The sequence below is a fragment of the Gekko japonicus genome, unplaced genomic scaffold (assembly GCF_001447785.1).
Source record: "Gekko japonicus isolate JY-2015 unplaced genomic scaffold, Gekko_japonicus_V1.1 scaffold300, whole genome shotgun sequence".
Lineage (NCBI taxonomy): Eukaryota > Metazoa > Chordata > Lepidosauria > Squamata > Gekkonidae > Gekko > Gekko japonicus.
In genome coordinates, this window is record NW_015169179.1 from 749,711 (window position 1) to 771,925 (window position 22,215).

Here is a 22,215-nt window from a genome sequence, read left to right on the forward strand (position 1 = left end):
GGCAGAAAGGCAGACTGTGATTGTCTCAGGCCTCTCTTGTACACACCTGTTGGAAAGTAATCAACAGATTCCTGTTTGCTAATCCTAGTGCTCATTTACTTTGCTCTGAAGCAGCTGCTGTGACACAAATCCTGGCCTTTCCAGTTACAGTCAGGATATAAAACACTTTAATAAATATAATAATTATTCCATTCTCTGTGTTTGGCTTTTCTGCTCAATATGATTTGTTTAAAATTGTATACAGTAGCTGTTCATTATGACCAATGCGCCCTCTAAGCTGCGGAGTCTTGTGAGCAAAAATTCTACTTTGTGAGCTACTGGCATTAAAGTTGTGAGCGAGTGATTTGGCTACTGCATAAATTAGTTTGCTCTGGAGCCATCCTTCCTGAGCTAAGACAAAAATGTGTGAGCTGGAGGCTAAGAACTGTGAGCTAGCTCACACTAACTCAGCTTAGAGGGAACACTGATTATGACTATGCAGCATCTGTTCAATGTGACTTGTGATGAACCTATTTTTAAAAATAAGAAGTAAAAGGTTAAAAAAAAGATAAATACTCTGGGAGGAATCAATATACACACCCATGTTGTTTTTGGCCTCAGAACTCATGAAAGGAAGAGAGCCCATAATAGCTGAGCGTTCTGAACATGTGTCTTGGTTAAGGAAAGCAGGTAAATTGGGAGTTTCTTTATGCAAGTTTTCACAAAGGTTATGGCTGATGTAGCAGTGGTTAGGTGTAAAATTTGGTTTAATCTCTGGAATGTGAATGTCAGATAATGATGTAGAACACAGTTTGAGTCCTGTGGCACTTTTAAGACCAACAAAGTTTTATTCAAGGTATAAGCTTTCATGTGCAGACACGCTTCATCAGATACACTGAAATGGAAATTACTAGTCCATACATATAGGTAGAGGCTGAGCATACAGCAGTATGTGTGCATACGAAAGCTTATACCTTGAACAAAACTTTGTTGGTCTTAAAGGTGCCACTGCACTCAAACTTTGTTCTCCTGCTTCAGACCAACACGGCTACCCACCTGAATCAGACCCCGATGTAATCTTATACCTATTTTATTCCTGGATACTAAGTTACTTGGGAATGCTCTGAAAATGTACTTATAGAAACAAAGGTTTAAAAGGTGGCTTTTCTCCTCTGTTTGACCACCTCCTCCAGTATTATAATAGGGTTACTACTAACTCATTTAGATCCTTGGTACTTGAAGCCACCCAGGAATTCCTGCCTTAAGCAGGCTTAACACAAATGCTAGCAGAGAGTGGCCCAGGTCTTCCAGAGCTAGACCTCAGAGCAAATCCAGACAACAGCAGCACTGCCTATCTTAAGCATGATGCTGTATCTCTACCAGTAGGTAGAAGACTTCATAGGTTCTGCCACAGCTAGGAGCAGTGTTCCCCACTGACCAGTGGCTATTGGAAACAGTTTGGTGGCGTTATGTCTAGAGGTGACTTCTGTTATTCACATCAGGATTCTTGTATTTTACAGTTAACAAATGGTTGTGTTTTTTTAAATGAGGATGTTAGTGACAATTTGTCAAAACTGAAATGATACAGGAAGTACCATCACAAGAGAGTTTGCAAGGTCCATGTGAACAGGATGGCACAACAAGATTGTGTGCTGTGTAGAAGGAGATGTGGGTTCTGTTTCAGTGGGCTAAGCATCACTAGACATCTGTCTCAACATAATTATGTGTAGTGGGCACGGTTCCCTCTAAGCTGAGTTAGTGTGAGCTAGCTCACAGTTTTTTTAGCCTCCGCCTCACGCATTTTTGTCTCAGCCCAGAAAGGATGGCTCCAGAGCAGACTAATTTATGCAGCAGCCAAATTGCTCGCTCACAACTTTAATGCCAGTAGCTCACAAAGTAGAATTTTTGCTCACAAGACTCGACAGCTTAGTAGTCATCTTATCAGCTGAGCTGCCAGAGTCTGTGTCAGAGGAAACAAAGCCTACATCCCAGATAGTGGTCCTCATTACATGCAGTGGGGATATTCCCCAGTAGACCTTTTTTTGCGTCCTTGTCCAATAGGAAACTGGTGCAGATGCAGATCTTTAAAAGTTCCATATTAAGGTAGTGAAGCCTTTCAGTACCTTGGAAGCACCGTGGCTAGAAGGGCTGTTCTGTGTTTCCAAGCTTCACCTTGATCTTCAGAACATTAGAAACATACATTGGGAATTTATTTTATTATTTATTTATGCTATTTATAGTCCACCTTTCTCATTGAGACTCAAGGTTGATTATACAGTGCAGTTCAAATACAATCAACATGATGGAACACCCAATGAATGAATGAGCATCCAAGGAATTAGCGTAACTGAATCTTAATTTCCCTCTTCTGGCTGCGGTGGAGACCCTTTTTCTGAGCCAAAGAGCATGGCATTGATAAAGCCATGGCAACTGCCAATCTTGGCAGGTTCCTGTCTCAAGGTTCATCTGGACTCAGCACAGCTCTGTACTTTCAGTACTTGAAAACTGAGAAGGGCATTATAAAGAGTTTGATTGTGGTGACAGTGGCAAAATGCAGTTGGTTCCCACTTAACACCAGGGTTACACACACTTAGTGTAAAGTAGGCTAGACTCTGCCCATCTGCATAGACTCATGTATTAAAAACGTTTTGAAGAGTGCCACAGACTTCCCATGTGGGATATCCACCAGATGTCAAAGGTGCTTGACTGTGTTTTGAACTAAGTCATAAGATCTTTGTGATTCCTGACTTCAGAATTTCTGTTCCTGGTGGCTCTGAATATCTGCGGAAGAGGGTCAGGAATGGATGCTCTGTGTTTGAGAAGCCCTGCATTCTCAGTGCAGATGCTATTACAGGACTATTCTGTAATTTATGCCTCAATCTCTTTCAAAGATGACCAGAATGAGTTATTTCTTAATTTCCCCCTGATCTCTCTCTCTCCAAAGAAGGTGACTAGCACACTTTGGGTTTTCATAGGAGGTACTTGAGGAGAATCAAGTGTATCAGATTTTTGGGTCCCTTTTTTATTTTATTCAGTGACAGTTCCTGGGGGAAATGTTCTAGTGTTCAAATCAACCTGCATGAAGTGGATTAAAAACTACATAACATTGGCATCTCTCTTTGGATACTATTCCTCCAGACTGATTATCGCTGATTCTGTTGGGGAAGCAGCGATGTCAGCAAAAATAGCCACCAATGTCCCAGTGGCTGATAATCTGCACAGCAGCCAAACGGAGCTCTCAATATACCTTTATTTATTTTATATACACACACACTCTCTTGCCTTTCGCCTGGGCATTCCATGGCCCAAGATGAGCAACGACAATGTAAATATATATATATATATATATATATAAGTACCACCACAGAAATGCCCCGCCTAAAGCTATCTGCTAGTATAATCAAGGATGTAAGAGGTGGGACTGGGGAGGTACCGGCTGGGTATTAGGAAAATGCTTTTTACAGTGAGAGTTGCACAACAGTGGAATCAGCTGCCTCGGGAGATGTTGAGCTCCCCCTCACTGGCAGTCTTTAAGCAGCTGCTGGACAAACACTTGTCAGGGATGCTCTAGGCCAGGGGTGTCGAGCTCATTTGTTATGAGGGCCGGATCTGACATAAATGAGACCTTGTCCGGCCGGGCCATGTGTGTCATAAAATGTAATGCCAGGTAGCGGAGATATAAACTTTATAAAGGACACAAACGCAAACGGGTTTTTTTGTTACTTAAAATAAAAAATGCTTAAAACATTAGCAATCTTGCAATATTGTGTTTATTTAACAGTGTCTGCTAACTGACACCTCTTGCTCTGAATTGTTGCATCAAAATGTCTGTGCTGTTGCAATCTTGAGTATGTTGTTCAGGTGTTTCTCTGTAAACTGCAAACCTACCAAGACGCAGCAGCCGCAGAACTGGAAGAAGCAGCAGAAGACGGCCAGTTCCACTTTAGGCCTGATAAGAGCCCTCCGGGGGGCCTGATCTGGCCCCCAGACCGCATGTTTGACACCCCTACTCTAGGCTGATCCTGCATGGAGCAGAGGGTTGGGCTAGATGGCCTGTAGGGCCCCTTCCAACTCTGTGATTCTACGATCTTTGTTTAGATACCAACTTGAAATCATTTGAATACTCCCCCCAAAGCCTCTGAGGGCAGAGAACAGGGCCAAATCTCCAGGAATTTCCCAAGCCGCAAGTGTCAACTCTATCCAATAGGGCAAAATGGTAACACTCTCCAGGCCAAAGGAAGTGATGGGGAGCAGTCTAGCTGGCATTTTGTTTTGAGAAACAGGGAAGATGTTAAAGGAACATGATTATGCAATCCTAATACCACTTTTGGAAGCTGCAGTGGCTCAAGTGGTTTAGACGCTGAACTGCGGGCTGTGGAAGGTTGGTAGTTCAGCAGTTCGAGACCCGGGTGTGCCGCAGGACGGAGTGAGCTCCCGTATCTAGTTCCAGCTCCTGCCAACCTAGCAGTTCGAAAGCAAGAAATTGCAAGTGGATAAATAGGTCCCACTTCGGTGGGAAGGTAACAGCGTTCTGTGCGCCTTGGTGTTTAGTCATGCCAGCCACATGACCATCGAAACGTCTCCGGACAGCACTGGCTCTTCGGCTTTGAAACCCCCCCCCCGCGAGTATCGCGGGTCCCCCTTGTATATATATAAAAACAGTTTAATAAAATCTTAAAACAACACACTGGAAACAAGATTAATAATAATTTATTCAACAACCAGTGGTGCATTCCCATACCGCCCAGGCTGCCTCAAAGATCTCTGGGGCCTTGCCAGAAAGTTTAGAGCCCCTGGACCTCTTCCAGGAAGGCTGTTGCTACGCCTTTGAAAATGAGGGTATTGATAGACATTGTTGAAGAGAACGAAACTGCCACGTGGGAATACATAAGGCAAGGTGGTTGTTCAAGTATGTGGGCTCCAGATCACAGAAGGTTTTAATGGTCAATGCCAACGCCTTGAATTGGACCCAGAAACCAGTTGACAGACACTGAAGAGACTTTGCAATATGAGTGACATTGTCACATTGGCAATCCCCAGTTAACAGATGAGCTGCCACATTTTGTGCCAGCTGCAGCTCCTGAATCACAGGCAACCCCATGTAAAATGTTTTAATCTAGCTTCAGGGTTACTGAAGCATTGATCAGTGTGGCATTCAAAAGGGGAGTCAGCATCCTAACTAGATGTAGTTGGAAACCCACCCACCCCCAAAGTTTGCTATCATGGGCACCTGTTTCTCCAACATGAGACCAGAATCCAAAAAGACTTCCAACCTCTGAAGATCTGTCAGTGAAAGCTGCATACCATTAATGGTACCATTACTCCTGCATTGTGATGCCAGCACCTCTGCTCCTTCTCGCTCTTGGTAAAAGGAGTTGCCCCTCAGTTCCAAATTTCCTGGCCAACTGGGATTCATCCACCTACCTCAGTGTCATAGTTGGCCTCTTGCCTCTTCATTCAGTGGATCTGCTTTGCTACGCTTTCTTCCCCTGACGGGTTAGTTTCAAGTTCTTGAAGCTGCTTCATGGCTACTGAGGAACCCCTCCCCCTTCTCTCCAAGCCACCTATGTCTTGTTTCTCCCCGCCCCCCCCCCCAAGCTTTTCCCCAGTTAGGTAGGGAAATATTTGGGGTTGCTTTATCCTTGCATTTTTCCTTTCTGCAAACCTCTATTTTGCTCTACAATACTGCAATTTAATTTGGGTTTTTCCTGTTACTTACATTAAAACCTTTCTCTATTTAAGAAGCTTATTCTCAGTTGTTTGTTCAAGTGTTGGTCTGAATCTGGACCAAATAAATTTAAAAATAGCTAAAATACACCTGTTTGCTCCGTGCCAGCAAGAGGACACATTTGCACATTACAGGACCTTCACACACATGCTGATTTGGGTAACACTGTGTTCCAGAGGTCTTGGGATATTCTTATGCATCATATGGTTAAATAGTGAATGTTTCAGCCTTAAAATAAAATAGCTGTGAGTTTGCTTCTGAAGTAGGCGATCCAGACAATCTCCTGGACACTTCGGATACATGAGCCCATTTTGCACTGTCTGCAATGTGTAATTCAACATGTGGTACTTAAAGCTTGGCCCTTTCCCTCAGTCATTTTCATAGTCAAGCAGAGACTGCCCTGAGCAGGGAAGAGTCAAGGTGGAGGGGAAAGCTGCTGAACGCTGTTTAAAATTGCAGTAAAATGCAGGCTGAATTTAGATTTTCTTAGGTTAATGAATTTATATAATCTGTGCTTAGCTTAACTAAGATAATTGAAGGGCAAACTGAAGATGTATGTGCAAGTTACTGACCATACTTCTCCTTGTTCCTTAGACCTGATGAATCTCCTCTCTGGACTCCTGCATCCTATTCCAGAGGACCGCACCACTCTGGAAATAGTTGCAAAGGATACTTGGGTGACCCAGCCTGTGAACCTGGCTAATTATACCTGGGAAGGAGTATATGGTTCTGCTAAGCCAGGTAGGAGACAGGGCTCTCAAAGCTACTTGGATTTCTTGTAGGCATTGCTTATTCAGAAACATCATAGGGGAATGGTTTACCATTCAAAACAGCACATGGATTGGTTAGTTTGTTCATTTTGAACTGGATCTGCAGAGTAGTGAAAAACTGACTCTGAACTGTTGCTGTTGAACTATGTATGCAATGGTTGCTACACTGTAAATGTGGCTTTTTGGTGTGTGTTGGAAAGGCTGAAGAGTCTGGGACTTTTTAGTTTAGAAAAGAGATGATTAAGGGAAGACATGATAGAAGATTATAAAATTATGCATAGGGTAGAGAGAGTTGACAAAGAGAATTTTTTCTCCCTCTCCCAAAACACTGTAACTCAAAGGCATCCAATGAAGCTGATGGGCAGTAGATTCAGGATGGAGAAAAGGAAATACTCCTTTACACAGAGTGATAGTGTAATTCGCTGCCGTGGGATGTAGTGATGGCCACAGGAACTGATAGCTTTAAAATAACAACAACAACAACAACAACAACAATAATAATAATATTTCCATTTATTAATCGCTCAATCCATGCAGAGCTGCCGGCTCTGAGCGATGTACAGTTACTCATGAATATCACATGGGACTAACAATGCTTGGGGGTAAGGGAAGACAACATATATCAATTAAATCACACACATGTTTTTATCATAGTCAACGGAGATAGTCTGCAGCAAGGTCCAGGCGTGTTCCAGCCGCATTCCTTCCCTCGGCGACGCTTGCTGTTGTCAGCGTTGTCTCAGTCGCAGCGCACCACTGCACCATCTGGCCAAGTGGCCTATTGCAGGCTATTTCTTGCGGCGTAGTTCTTTTTTCCGGCTTACGGATTTACGCGCAGACCATCCGATTGGCTAACTCTAAGGAGTGGTACCCATTTTATCTACTCGCCAAAGCTTTCAAACCGCTGGGTGGACGGCAAGCTGGGGACAAAGACTGGCAGCTCACACCAGTGCGGGGCTTGAACTGACAGCAGTCCTGTTCAGTTCAGCTGTTAACGAGAGGATAAATCCCCTGTGCCACCGCACAGATTAGGTAGATTCATAGAGGATAGATCTATCAGTAGCTACTAGCCATGGTGACTGAGGGAAACCTCCATGTTCAGAGGCAGTTAGCCTCTGAATCCCAGTGCCAGGAGGCAACACTAGGAAAAGGTCTCAGCCTCTGTGCTCTGTTGTTAGCCCTCCAGAGGAACTGGCTGGCAGTGGCCACTGTGCAAGACAGGATGCTGGAGTAGATGGACCACTGGTCTGATCCAGCAGGGCTCTTCTTATGTTCCTTTCCTTGTTTTTAACTTCCCAGAAGGCATCCGCTTCAAAATTAATCCCACCAGCTGCAGTCACAGCACCTGGACAGTTCCAAGCCTGGAAAGTGAGCAGAGCTTAAATGATGTGGCTGCCCTCAGGCTGGTGGAACCCCTGCCAGAAAGAACTATCAGCGCTACTGAGCAAGAACCATCAACTTCTTTTCGTTGGCGGAACTACTGAAATCTGTACTCTAGACATTTACCTTTTGCCAAAGAACATCTCCTTAATCTTCCTTGACAGCTTAAAAAATACCAAGGCGATACAAGCTTCTATATTGGGCCAATTCTGACAATACCAACACGATACACACTTCTGTATTGGGCCAGTTCTGAAAAACTTATCTACTGCATTGGGCCAGGGACTGTAGCCATTCATCCTGCCTGCTGTGATTGCCTGTCTCACCTCTAAGCCTATTGGCTGTGCACCCATGGGCATCTCATTAGCACAGTGCCTGCATATGCTAAAATCTGGTTGTTGATGAAGTAGTTTGAGTTTACCCTTGTTGGAGGTGTTTTGTGCACAGGCACTATGATAGGAAGCACTCATGCATGGAAATATAGCAGGCCTAGGGATGATCTCACTACCATAAGAAGCATCACAGTAAACTGCTTATTCTGCATGAATGTCTGTAATGAATAAGCAGGACATAATCCTGTGTTGTCCAAAGTTGCACTGTGGGACCAATTTTTTTACTTCAGGCCATTCCACCTCTCCTGTTAGATGTAGCAAGGGGTGTGTGTGTGTGTGTATGTGCATTTGTTTTTTAAAGAGGTCAGACATCTACAATTGCTTCTCCTTGGAACAGATGTTGGTTCAGTGTGCACCCTGTCTGAAATACCTGATAATGTGAATTCACAGCATGCAAGTGGTCTGTCAGCTTGCTTCAGGCCTTTTCCTGCAGAGTGTTTCTGGTGGCCGTTCTGACTTCTTCATCCTTTGCCATTCAAAACCAGTTACAGGGTTCAGCTAGAGCCTTTAACACTCACATGCTTGGGGCTTTTGGATGCTACTGTTTTTGAGACCTTTGCTCATCATGTTGGATGTGAAATTTTGTAGTTGATAGAGCAGAGTGTGAGGGCAAAGGTTTTGTGCGAGTGAACAGAGAAGACACCTTTCTATTTTTAGTTTGCTGCATTTAAAAAACAGCAAAGAACCCTGGTCAGGCATTCTTGTGATTTAATTAAGGTTCTGAATCTGTTGAAAGAAGAAACCTCAGAATACTTATATCTGGAACATCCTTTCAATCCCCCCCTCCCCCAAGTACCTAAACATGTTATATTGATTTCGGAAATGATTTGTGAAATGCTGATCTTATGAGTTTTTTTAATATAAAGCAGTTTTTTTATATAAAAGCATAGCCAAACCTCATTTTATAATATTCCTTTTAAGTCTTTTGGGAACAGAACACTGCTATGTTTTTTGCCCCTGAAGATGTACACTTACCTATTGATGCTTATTCTTAGGGGACATGCCTACCTTTACTAATGGGAGCCTAGCTTCTTCATAATTCTAAAATGGTTTCCAGGAAATTGTTAAAGCCAGATGCCAATGAAGTAGCCACAACTCTATCTTGACTCATTTAAATGTGTCAGGATACTAATAGGTTGTGCAAGCCTTGTACCTTGAATTTTACTGTATGACATATTTTGAAATATGAGAGAACATTTAGTCTATAAAGTATATTTTTGATTGCTGTGACTTTCATCTCGATTGTGTTCTATCACTTCTCTTGAAGTTAACAGAATACATTTTGGTATCTTAATATTTGTATGTGTGATGTGATTCACTTCTCTGGCAGGCTTGCCAGCATGCCAAAAAGAATTAATGCTCTCTAGGCTTCTCTCTGGAACACCAGCAGTCCCATGCCTGTGTCCTGTTTGCTACAAACCAGCACTGTCCCTTTGACTGTTCCTATCTATTGCCCTCTCAAGCAAGAAGAAAACAAAGCTTTTGCTTTTTTAGTTAGTCTTTCAGTACTAATTGTAGATACATCACAGAAAGGTCAACAGAGTGCCCTATTCAGGCCTATGCCACAAGGGAAGTCACTGCCAGGAGGCAACTACTTATGTGGGTATAGACAAGAAATTATATTTTAGTCAAAGTTATGACGGATCTTGAAAATGAGCAGTCCCAGAATCAGCTTTCTGGGATTGTGCTCTGTTCCTTGCACAAACCATGTCTTGTCTGTTTGTTGGCTATTCTCCCAGCTAAGTTTTAAAAAAACAACAACGCTGTAATGCTGATCATTATTTATGCTGTTAACATAAGTAAAAATTGACTGAGGTCACTTACACATGGACTGTTCGTCCCAGCTTGGATGCTATTGGAAAGCAGATTTTTGATTCTCCACATTGTCATGGTGTTTTTATGCAACTCCTGGGTTTCCCCCATCTTTCCTGTAATCTTTCCTCAAATCCACTTTAATGTGATGGTTTTGAGTAATATCACAGTGAAACCCAGGGTGCATGTAGACAGCAAAGTCTGGATCTTCCTTGTTGTTCAGTCGCACAGTCGAGTCCGACTCTTTGCGACCCCATGGACCAGATCCCGTCATTCCCTCCTGTCTTCCTCTGTCCTCTGAAGTTTGCTCAATTTCATGTTCGTTGCATCGATGACACTAACCATCTCATCCTTTGCCGTCCCCATCTTCTTTGACCTTCAATCTTTCCCAGCATCAGGGTCTTCTCCAGTGATTGCTCCCTTCTCATTTGGTGGCCAAAGTATTTGAGCTTCAGTTTCATTATCTGGCCTTCCAGGGAACAGTCAGGATTGATTTATTTTAGCACCCATATGAGCATCATTTTCCTTACCCCAGTTCCCCACTGCAGTAATTTCCCTTTGCCACCAGAGGGCTTGCTTTTCAAATCAGCAACTGAATATTGTTAAAACAATCAGGTTCTCTGAATTCCTTGCTTTCATTTTTTAAGCCAAGTCTAGCTGCTATCTTTGTGGAGATATAAGGGGGAAAGCATATCTCTTCAAGAAAAGGGGCTGGCTTTAAAAAAATGAATAACAGAAATTCATGCAACCTGACAAGATGGTTATAATGATATGTCCACTGTTTTAAAAAACTTGGAATGGCTGTTGGCAGGGGCCTGGGACAGGAAAAATGCAGGGAAACTTGTCACATGGAAGTCCTGTTGCTACAGCACTGTAGCCGCAGCAGCAACTGGAAAACCACACAAGGCTGTCCCTGTGTAGAAAATACCTAATTCTGGAATGACAGTTGGCATGGAACCAAGTAATTAATTATAAGCCAGTGATACTCAGTGGCTTGGGGGCCACATATGGCTCTTCTAAGCACTGTTCCTCACTGTGATATCTGGCCAGTGTTCCAGGGAAGTGGGCAGTTTGTTGTCCCGCAAGAGCCTTGTGCAGCATCTATAAGGATATGGACTGTAACTATAAGCTGGACTGTACAATAAGTGTGCCAGGGAACTGGACTGTGCAGTAGCCAGAAGATGGTGCCAACCTCCTGGACTGTAAGCATGTGCCCAGCCAAGGGAAGCCTCGCTCGGAAGCAGTGTGCCAAGTTTGACGTGGACCCGTGGTATACCCGATGCCTCTCACCCCTGCATCCCCGCAAGAGGCAAACCAACCTCCCTGACACTACAAGTACACAGAAACCAGCAGCATTTCACTAAGAAGAAGCCATGCTCTGCACAGGAAGCCTGAGAGTTCCTGAAAAGACTCCATAGAAAGACTTCTCCATCACGCAGGCACCCCCCCCCCCACCTTTGCTAGATGCTGCACATATTCCTCATTGTCAAACAAAAGGACTTACACCATGTGAGGATTAAGCAGCTGTCATGTCCATCTGCCGCCCATCCTGATAATGCTGTAATCGTTGGGACATTAAAACTAACAACTGTCCATGGAGCTGAGACATTACTATTTCTTTTGTCTTTCTAAAGGTGTCACCATTAGTTGAATATCATTGCAATTGCCCAGCCATTAATCTCATTCTCTCAGTCATCTCTTGACCATTTAGTAACTGGATTTTTCTAGATTTCCTGGGGACTATATGGCTGATGGAGCATCCCCCGCACAATCATTCTAAGGGATAAAAAGAGAGCATCTTTCCATTGCTCGCTCTCTCTTACTTCCTACCTACCTTACCCCACCCTATCTTGCTGACTCCATTCGTAGCGCTGTTTGGACTCCAATTATACACAGGTTATTGTTTCCTTGATCAAAGTCATTGCCGACATTGAAATATTTTGGCCACCAAATGAGAAGGGAGCACTCACTGGAGAAGATCCTGGTGCTGGGAAAGATTGAAGGCCAAAGAAGAAGGGGACAACACAGGATGAGATGGTTAGACAGTGTTATCAATGCAACGAACATGAAGTTGAGCAAACTACGGAGGATGACAGAGGACAGGAGGGCCTGGCGTGATGTGGTCCATGGGGTTGCAAAGAGTTGGACTCAACTGTGCGACTGAACAACAACAAAAATTCAAATTCCCCCATCTTATTAATAAATTAAGGCATGTCACATCAGACTCACAAGATCCTCTCACGTCCTGTGCTAACTTTGGCCAGAAAGAATCAAAACAAGCCTCGGCCTAGTCTCATTCCCAGCTGCCCTGCACATGGAATGTCCTGTGCCAACTCCATGACTCTTTTCTTGCATTTCTCAGGAACCACAAGCTGTCTGCTTCCCTGGACTCCTGTCTCCCCTGCTCCTAGACAACCTGCTCTGAGAGAGTCTCAGACAATTCCACTTCTTGATCCATAGTTAGTTGGTGTTCTAGCCTAAAGTTGTTCTGGACCTCCTCCAGGAACCTCCTGTCCCCCCAAAAACACTCAGCTATTTGCTCCTCTGAGCCCACATTTCTTCATAAATGCAGTCATTGTGCATTGCAGAAATGAGGTTCCTGGAATCCTGCACATATTTCTTAATGCTAAAGGAAAATTGCCTCTGTATCCTGACAGTCTCTCAATGTCCAAACTTGCAAAAAAAAATCAGACTCTGAAAAGCAAGTTACTTTATCTGTAGTCTGCACTTATGAACAATGTAGTCCGGTTGTATTGCAAATAAGGCTCTCCATGATCTAAAGAGTGAATACCACTGTTACAAACAATAACCCTTTCCTGCCTTCTAAGGGAATGAGAGAGGACCTTCAGGTGGGTAGCTGTGTTGGTCTGAAGCAACAGAACAAAGTTTGAGTCCAGTGGCACCTTTAAGACCAACAAAGTTTAATTCTGGGTATAAGCTTTTGTGTGCTTCATCAGATAGCCTAAGACCTATTTAGGTTATGTACCACACTGTTATATAGCAACTAGATAAGTCAGAGAGCAATCCCAAGTGAGTCTACTCGTTGTTGTTCAGTTGCACAGTCGAGTCTGACTCTTTGCGACCCCATGGACCACATCATGCCAGGCCCTCCTGTCTTCCGCTGTCCTCTGAAGTTTGCTTAATTTCATGTTCGTTGCATCGATAACACTGTCTAACCATCTCATCCTTTGCCGTCCCCGTCTTCTTTGACCTTCAGTCTTTCCCAGCATCAGGGTCTTCTCCAGTGAGTGCTCCCTTCTCATTTGGTGGCCAAAGTATTTGAGCTTCAGTTTCAGTATCTGGCCTTCCAGGGATTTCTTTTAGGATTGACTGATTTGATCTCCTTGCAGTCCAAGGGACTCTCAAGAGTCTTCTCCAGCACCATGATTCAAAAGCATCTATTCTTTGGCGCTCAGCCAAAGTCTACTCATTAGTAGATCCCATTTTATTCAAAGTAAACAACTCTTTTATTATTAGTCCCCAGAACCATTCATTCTGTTTTTATTAAGGAAGACTAAGAATTGTTTGTTTCACGGCAGAAAACCCATTTGCCAACAAGCACACAAATTTGTTATAGATCTTCTGAGCTGCATGGCCGTGGTCTTGGCATTTTGCCAGCAGCTGTGAGTGACTGGCATCCTCAGAGGTATAACACAGAAAGATGGAATACTCGCTGTGTCAGAGACACACACGGCCATACAGCCCAGAAAATCTACAACTAATGAACTCTGGCTGTGAAAGCCTTTGACAAGCACACATTTATTGGAAACCTAGAGCAAAGGCTAAATCCCAGCTGGTTGATGAGTGCACCTGAATAGCTGGCTACATTGTAAACCGACGCGCGGGGGGGGGGGATTTATGTCCATTACTGATTTTTTATACCACTGGACTCTGTTCTAGATTTTTATGCACGGACGTTCAGTAGTCCATTGGAAGTCTGTTACTGTGCGATGTCGATCAGCCTTTGGACTCAAGGGAAAGATAAATACGTAAACCTAAATTCCTACGTCAACAATCGCCATCTCCCAACGATCGCAAAGAGCCCGTTGCCTTTCAAGTGCTTTCCTGTAGGCGTCCTTTGAGCCATCGAGGGCTCAGCTTCCGTTTCCGGGAGGAGGAGGAGGGGGGGAGAGTATGCGGCGCTCAGGCCTCTTCCTCTTCGGCCGTCTAGAAGGCAGAGAATTCCGCGGCATGCGCGGTTTGGAGTTGGGACGGCTCTGTGGGCAGGTAGGGCTGTCCGCTACGAATGTAACGGATGAGAAACTTATTCCAGGGGGGTTGGGGGTGGGAGAGAATGAAGGCGAATTTCCTGGAGGCCCCGGGGGGAAAGCAGCGGAGACGCAGTAGAGGTGAAATAGGATGCGCGCTCGATATTTTGAGCCCTGTTGTTGTAGGGGCGGCGTGCGTTGTCGCGTGCCGCTCGTTGCTGCTCTGCCCAAGCAGCTGGACATAAGCTCTGATTGGCTTCCAGGCACGGTCTCCTTTCTTCCGCATGTTATTCGGGCTTGTGGGTCCCACAAAATGATTATGCGGGTTCTCTTAACGTCGCCTCACCTGCGATAATCACGATGTCCTGGCTCTGTGTTTTGCAGCTTTAACCATGGTCTTGAATTTGCACCTCATAAACATGAATTGAAATAATTGGGAGAGAGTTGGGAACTCTTGCAGGGCGAAACTGTGTGCCGCTGTGGCCGAGATCTTCCTTGAAGGACGAGCCCGGGCACAGGTGGTGGCACAGCTGGGTGCTTCTGCGTCTGTTCTCCTTTCTGGCCAGACGCCGTGCTTAGGCCAGTGGAGCAAAGCCAGGCGTTGTCCCCACCATGGGGGTGGGCGCAGATCAGGGTTGCAGCCCACCGATCGAAGTGATTGGCCAGTCGGCCCCTGCCTGTGAGAAGGAGCCTGGCATGGCCTGTAGGGAGGGGCACGACAGCGCCCACCTTCACCCTTTTGGCCACCAAGGCACTTCCTTTGTTTTCACCTGGCTTTGCAACCAAAGGTTGCCAACCCCTAAGTGGAGGCTGGAGTTCTGGAATTACAACTGCTTTCCAGAGTAGAGATCAGTTCCCCTGAAGAAAAAGGTGGCTTTGGAGGATGGACCCTATGGCATCACATCCCTGCTGAGCTCCCTCTCCGTACTCCATCTTCACCAGGCTCTGCCCCCAAATCTACAGGAATGTCCCAGGCTGGAGTTTGCAGCCCTAGCAGTGCCACCCTCCATCTGTCAAGCAGAGTCTGGTTTTTTCCCAAGGTTTGGCCTCCCAGTAGGGTTACAGTTAAGGTGTACAACAGTGATTTTGATCAGGTGCTATGAGATAATACTGCCTGGGATGGAAGCACTGCTTTGAAGCTACCACTTTTTGTGCTACCCGACAAACAGGAGTCTGGTAGCACTTAAAGGAGTAACAAAATGTATTCCGACATACAACTTTCATGATTTAGAGCTTGTGTCTTCAGATGCATTGAGAGTGATATACATGATATACATAGATAGATAGATGATAGATAAGATAGACAGACAGACTTAACATTATGAGAAAATGTGGGCGTGGGGAGATGTTACAAAGAGAGGCCAGTTAGTAACAATAACCAAAGATAATTAAATCTATTCAAGGTTGGTGAGGACCACTCCCAACTGTAGATAGATGGGTCAGAATAGGAGAGACATAACATTAGATTTAATCAAGGAATGTGCAGCATGATGTGTGAAACATAAGCAGAACTAATAAACTTAAGGGTAGGTAATTCTGAGTTCTATTGGCATCTGTAGTTAGCGAGGAAACCCAAGTGTATAAGACTTGCCATTGGACTTCTGTTTGATTTTGCTGCAACTGACCAAGACCACTACTGCTCTAGACAAACTTATCAGTCTATCCTTTATGTAAATTGTTTTCAGAATAACAACAAAAATGTGATGTGACATAAAAACGTGTTTGTCAGGAGTAATCTTATGATATTGGAGAGTATAAAGTAGACATGGGACCAGTTGTCTCTTATTCCAATTTATAAGATTATTTAATACATTCTTCTACTTCAGCAACATAGCTTTTGTAGCAAAGCTTGTGTAAAACGTATTACCAAGTTAATCGGTATGACTTTATCTGCATAGTATAAAGCACAATGGTGTCCTAATTTGGTTGACATCTTTGTAGTGCAAACAGGAAATGACTGACACAGCCATGCCATCAATGTGAGGAATTGAAATGAATAGTAAAAGCTTCTGTGGGACAGGGAGGTAGATTCACAGTGTAACCCTCAACAAAGTTATACTTGGAAGGGTTTAACTCTTTTGAGGATTGCAGTTATTTTTGTGCGGACTTTTTTGTCTGGTAATTCTTATTTGTAAAAGCAGTTATTAGTAATAAGATTAATTTTGTCTGTCTCTGTAGGTTTTACAGAGGAGCAGTTTTGCTTCCCTTGCCGGTCAGTTGGCTTCTTTGAATTCGTCGGCTATTGGCTTTCCTTGGTCTCTTTGGCGGCTGGGGTGCAGATTGGTTGGTACCATTTCTGATCAAAGTGAAACGAGCTTGTGCCTTGCTAGCTCCAAGCCAGATAGCAGTGATGGTCCTCAAAAGTTCCTGGAGACTCTCACCTCTTCTCCCACAGAGAACCAGAGACCAGTTAACCCCAGCCACTTCGGGAAGGTGGTTGATTCATTCTTGGACATGGGGTTTAGTCATGCTCAAATAAAGGAGTTGTTCAGTGTGCAGCCCAGGCTCCCTTCTCAGGCGAGGTTGGCTGTCGTTTCAGAACTACTTCTCCTGGGTTTAAGCACTGATTCCATATTGAAAGCCATACAAAAGAATACTGAACTGCTGAGAATGTCACCAGAGCGCCTAAAGAATCGTGCAGATCTGCTGAGGAAATTCAACTTTCAGGAAGGTATTGAAAAGCACTAAATTACTGACCTTGTCTATGAACATGTCTTGTGTTCCTGGAGCCACATTGTAATTTTGGGGAGCTAATGTGCTTGGGCTCTAAGCACTATATTTCATTCTTTTCTGTGGGTGTTGTCTGAAATAAGCCTCATGCTAAGGAGAAGGTAAAAATAAAGTTATGCACAAGATGAAAAGAAGCATAAATGCTTTAGGTTTGATAGAAGTGTGTGTGTGTGTGTGTGTGTGTGTGTATGAAATGTTTTTGAAGGCATGACAGTACATAGATGTAGGTAGCCTTTGAAAGGGAGATTGGACCCAACTTTGATGTAGCCTGTAATCTTTTAGAACAGATCATTTGATTTTGACATTATGTTTGCTTCCCTGTTGCTGGAAATGAAACCCAAAGAGAAAAATTTAGGTAATAATTAAAATAAATGAAATGTTACAGATTTTAAGGACAGTTGCCCAGTAAAATCTATTATCATATTCTTTTAGTCTTCCAAATCTGTTGTTTGCAAAGAGGGACTTTGTAAATTAGTTTCCTTCATTCAGGATTATTTTTTCTCCTCCATCCTAACAGAAAAAAAAAGTTCTTTTAATTTTGCTGTCAGAAAACTGCATCTGTATTATTGCCCTCAATATTACTATTGTTCCTGCATGAGCTTTTGTATATTTGCAGTATGTATACATGCATGCGCATGCAAAAATAAGCGAAAAATTCATACAGAATAGGGGGCAAATGTATTGTATGAAATGATAGTCTACAGTGCCTACGCCTAAGCAATTTTTTTCACAAGAAGGTGCATCAGTCAGTTGCTTGAAATGGGCAATGTTCCTGGGGATCTTTCTCAGCTTGGAAAATAAAATTTGAGTCCAGGAGCACCTTTAAGACCAACAAAATTTTCCAGATTTTTGTGAATCACAGTTCACTTTATCAGATACAAATGAGAACAAAGACTCATAATCTCTCATGTTCAGAAGGTGGAAGAGGTGTTACAGAGAAAGTCTAGTTGGAGCTAGGATACTGACTGCAATGCAAAATATAATCAGCTTCATCAGAGCAAGAAGATACACAGAGGTGGCAAATGCAGAAAATTAGCATCTGTAATGAGATAAGAATACTATGTCCCTATACAGTCTGGAGGACATTGTCCTGAACTTGTTAACAAACTCTAGTTCAGTAGCCTCTTGTTGTAGTAGTCCCTTGAAGCTTCTCTGTAGGAGAACTACCACCAAAAAAATGTTGGTCTTTTAAAGATGAGACTGGACTCAAATTTTGTTCTACAGCAGACTAGCATGGCTAATCACATAAAACTATTACGAACGTAAGTTACTAATTTGGAATAAGTTAGATATTTCTACAATGTTCATGGGGTGTTTAGGTTTAAAATGGGCTTTTAAATCAGGGGCATTGCTCCAGCTGTTCCTTTTAACTATCCAAGGAGAAAGTAGCTGATGTAGGCATGCCCCTGTATTAATATGTTTCTCCTTTCATTTTGACAGGTAGTCTGAATCACATAGTGATTCACTGTCCAAGCATCTTCACCTTGCCCGAAAGAAGAATTGAGGCTGTTAAAGATCTCCTCATGGAAAAATGCCTCTTCACAGTTCAGCAAGTATCTAAAATTCTACAAACGTGCCCAAATGTCCTGCTAGAAGACCTGGATGATCTGGAATACACATTCCAGGTAAGTCTGGATCAGGGGGAATTGTTATCTTGCAGTATGCTGTAAGACTGACTTCTTGCCAACATGGATGAGTATAATCAGTTTCCATATAGTGTAATTCACAGCCCCAAAATAAATCAGTGGGCTTTGCTGCATTCATAATTCTAATGGCTAAAATTCCAGTATACCACAAGCTCATGTCATATGCAGGTTAAGTGTGATAACTCTGAAGTTTTCAAAAGAACTGATTTCTCTGGATGGCTGGTGATGACCACTATAGTTGTCACTTCTCCTTTGAGGACTTAAAATGCTTCTGCAGTTTTAGGGAGAAAAAGCTGTGTAAATCTGATTGTCTCCGTATTGACATGTGAACCAGAAACGTGTTTGACTTGGCCTCAAGTTGTTGAGCTAGATAAAGGCTTGAAACAGAACTCAAAGCTTTTCTGTCCCTTCTTGGAGGCAAAACTTGGGCCACAGTACACTTGGGCCGCTAGATATGCTTAAGTTAATTGAAATTGCATGACTTGCTTTGTATTGAATTGTGGTCTTAGCACAGAATATTAGCCATAGCTGTAACAAGAATTGATTCATTCTACTTAAAGGATTATGCGTTCAAAGTCCCTGCCCTTCTCTTTAGTTTGCCTATTACAGAATGGGAGTTAAACACAGAGAAATAGTGAATTCTGGTTTCTTCCAAACATCTCTGGCTGATATCAAGAATCGAACCATCTTCTTAGAGCGCTTGGGACTCTATCAAACACCTGATAAGAAGGGGCAGACCCAGATTGTGAACCCCAAACTGAAAACTCTAATCAGAGCGTCTGAAACTGATTTTGTGACCAAAATAGCCTGCTCTACAATTGAGGAGTATGAGATTTTTAAGAAATTGCTGGCCCGTGAAGAAGAACAGAAGTGGAATGAGGATGGGACACTGGAAGTTGAACTTTCAGATCTAGAGAGTGATGAAGAATCAGATACAAAATGATTTGAAATTAAATGGATACAATTTATTCATGTCTCAGTCATTTTTTCTGGAAGTGGAAAGTGTATGGTTTATGAAAGGAGTGGGAATTTGGAGTTGACTCTGGTCAACTTATGGCTGTATAACAATAATGAAATAAGAAGCAAAAGGTTAGTTATAGCAAATCTAAGGGCCAAAAGATATCAGTTATAAACATACAACATGAATATTGTCAAATCTACAAAATACATGTATTTATTACAAATCAGATCAAAACAGATACAGGCCCAAGTAGTATAATTGGTATCTTTTGGCCCTTAGATTTGCTGTAACTAACCTTTTGTGCCTTAATTCAATTTGTTTTGGGTTAAGTTTTTATCCCCCTCTTCTTTGTTCCTTGTTGGTAAAAATAATGAAACCCAGAGCTTTGTGCCATTTCGTGTGTGAGTGCCTTGACTGACTCCCTCCCCCAATCTCCACATATAGGCCATCACAGGGTGAACTGAAATGGGACCTCTCATTTGCTTTTTGAAAACTAGAATAAACGTTTACTTTTCAAAAGCCTACTATAGTTTATAAGGAGAAAAAGTCTTGAAAAGCATGGCTATCTCCCTTTCTAGCCCACCTCCCTTTCCAAATATGTCTGTCCTGAAGAAATAATTCTAGCCATATTGTCATGGAGTAATTTCAGACCATCGTAAAAGTGGTTGTTGCTATATAGATGCACTCTGACCTGGACGGTCCAGGCTAGCCTGAGCTTATCAGATCTTGGACGCTAAGGAGGGTCAGCCCTGGTTCGTATTTGGATGGAAGACCATGAAGGAATACCAGGGTCACAACACAGAGGCAGGCAGTGGCAAGCCACCTGAACCTCCCTTGCCATAAGTCGGCTGTGGCCTGATGGCACCCTTTCCTCCTCACCTTCACACATGAACTAGACAGTGGGCCTTCTGTTTCTCCATTGTCAGAATCATGATATCTTTTCCCTTGGGGGGCAGGGGGTAGTGTGTAGTTTTTTTGAACAGACAAGTATGAGGTTGAGTTGGGTTGCCAAGGAGAGGGAAATGTGTAGTGTGCCGGGAAGCAGATGTTAAAGATTTTTGTGAGGTACGGAGTAGATAGGGATTTTTATAGCTAACCCCTGAAGTACTTCCTTGTTCTTAAGAGAAACCACTAAATATGCAAGTATACAACCATAAATAACACCAGTAACCATATCATGATCAGTGAGTGAGTCAGGGCACTCCAGAGTGTTTGGGTTGGTAGTTTGGTAAGCATGAGTAGGATACCTACTGTGGTTCATTGTATATTTTGTTTCATTCTAGAGGTTTACAGCAACTGAGGAAGAGAACTTAAGAAACAAGGGAGTTGTACTGGGACCTTGTTTTGCTGTTATGGCCAATTATTGCTGTTACTGGCTACTATGAATCTTTGTTTCCATATTGTTATTGTTCCTTATCATGATTACTCTGTTTGTATGTACTTCTTGGTCTTTTGACAATTTGCATTTTATCTGTTCTGTATGACACTATCATTACAATTGATTACTATGTTATAACAGTCATGATATGGTGACTGGCGTTATTTATGGTTGTATACTTGCATATTTAGTGGGAGTCTTGGGCAGGCAGCCCTTCTTCGGAGTTTCATCTCATTGATTCTAGCAGCGCTTTTGCTCCATGGGCCTTTGTTGTTTGTGCAGTCTTAAGAGAAACCAGACAGCGTTTTAGATTAAAATACAATTTATTTAAAATCAGAAACAACTTTCACAGACTAATTTTTAAAAAAAGTTTATTGCTGCATTACATATGCCGCAATCTGCCTATAGAATACTGGCTTGATACAGACTCTGTTCTAGCTTAGACTGTGGCTAGGGAAAATCCAGTGTCACTGTGTGACAAAGAAACTTTATTAAAACTTCTCAGTCAGTTGCCACTGCTTTCAAAAAGCTCACTGTGCTTACAAAAACATTTTTACTGTGATGTTACCACTACACCTCCACCCTCTTTGTAGTGTGGAAGCTGCATGTATAATAGGTGATCTTAACTAGACCCCCAAACCAGTAAAACTGGACCAGTTGGATTTAAGTGCTTATGAGCCCTTCCTGTTAACCGGACATGAAACACTAACTTTCTTCTGATACAGACTTCTATTCTTATTGACAACAGAGCCTTAGAAAATATGACCTAAGAGAAATCAGCATTTTAAATGCCAGAAGTTGATTTAAAACATACTTGTTTTAAACTAATGAAATCCATAGTTCTCTGTTGTCATATGTGTGGTATACCTCTAATCCAGTTTAGGTGATGAGCCATTTATTCCTTTTTCTAGCTGTTTAGGAAACTGCACCCCCCACCACCTGAGAAATCTAAACATAAAAGGCCAAATGATAGTGTCCTATTAAATGCCATAAGTAGTAACTGATAGAGAGTTCCTGTATCTAGTCTGTCCTTCTCTTTAGCATTGTGTTTTCCTCTTATTTTCTTGCAAGTAGCTCTCAGGCTTAGTCTGACTACAGTAAGAAATGCGAGTCCAGTAGCTGTCACATCCTACTCTCAGTTGTACTTGTAATAACGTTAATTAGCACAAAGAAATAGGCCTAAGCATTTTCAATGGCCTTTAATAGTAGGAATTATAGAAATTGTTTTGTG

At 42.8% G+C, this 22,215-nt stretch overlaps 2 protein-coding genes across 2 annotated transcripts in view; both read left to right on the forward strand.

The window, feature by feature from the left end:
• Positions 1 to 7,961, forward strand: part of PASK (PAS domain containing serine/threonine kinase) — a 33,344-nt gene extending 25,383 nt beyond the window's left edge. Inside the window, exons 18-19 of the mRNA XM_015416055.1 lie at positions 6,302 to 6,448; positions 7,777 to 7,961. Of these exons, the coding sequence (XP_015271541.1) occupies positions 6,302 to 6,448; positions 7,777 to 7,961 (332 nt within the window). The remainder of the gene's footprint in view (positions 1 to 6,301; positions 6,449 to 7,776) is intronic.
• Positions 7,962 to 14,186: 6,225 nt separating this feature from the next.
• Positions 14,187 to 20,359, forward strand: MTERF4 (mitochondrial transcription termination factor 4). The gene is made up of 4 exons (XM_015416080.1): positions 14,187 to 14,288; positions 16,448 to 16,940; positions 18,440 to 18,624; positions 19,241 to 20,359. Exons 1-4 carry the CDS (start codon positions 14,196 to 14,198, stop codon positions 19,586 to 19,588), a joined length of 1,119 nt encoding a protein of 372 aa, XP_015271566.1. The 5' UTR covers positions 14,187 to 14,195; the 3' UTR covers positions 19,589 to 20,359.
• The last annotated feature ends 1,856 nt before the right edge of the window (positions 20,360 to 22,215 follow it).

Coding starts and splice junctions, on each gene's coding strand:
- MTERF4 (XM_015416080.1), top strand. CDS start 14,196: ATGCGGCGCTCAGGCCTCTTCCTCTTCGGCCGTCTAGAAGGCAGAGAA. Junction 14,289..16,447: donor TGGGACGGCTCTGTGGGCAG/GTAGGGCTGTCC, acceptor CTGTCTCTGTAG/GTTTTACAGAGGAGCAGTTT. Junction 16,941..18,439: donor GAAATTCAACTTTCAGGAAG/GTATTGAAAAGC, acceptor TCATTTTGACAG/GTAGTCTGAATCACATAGTG.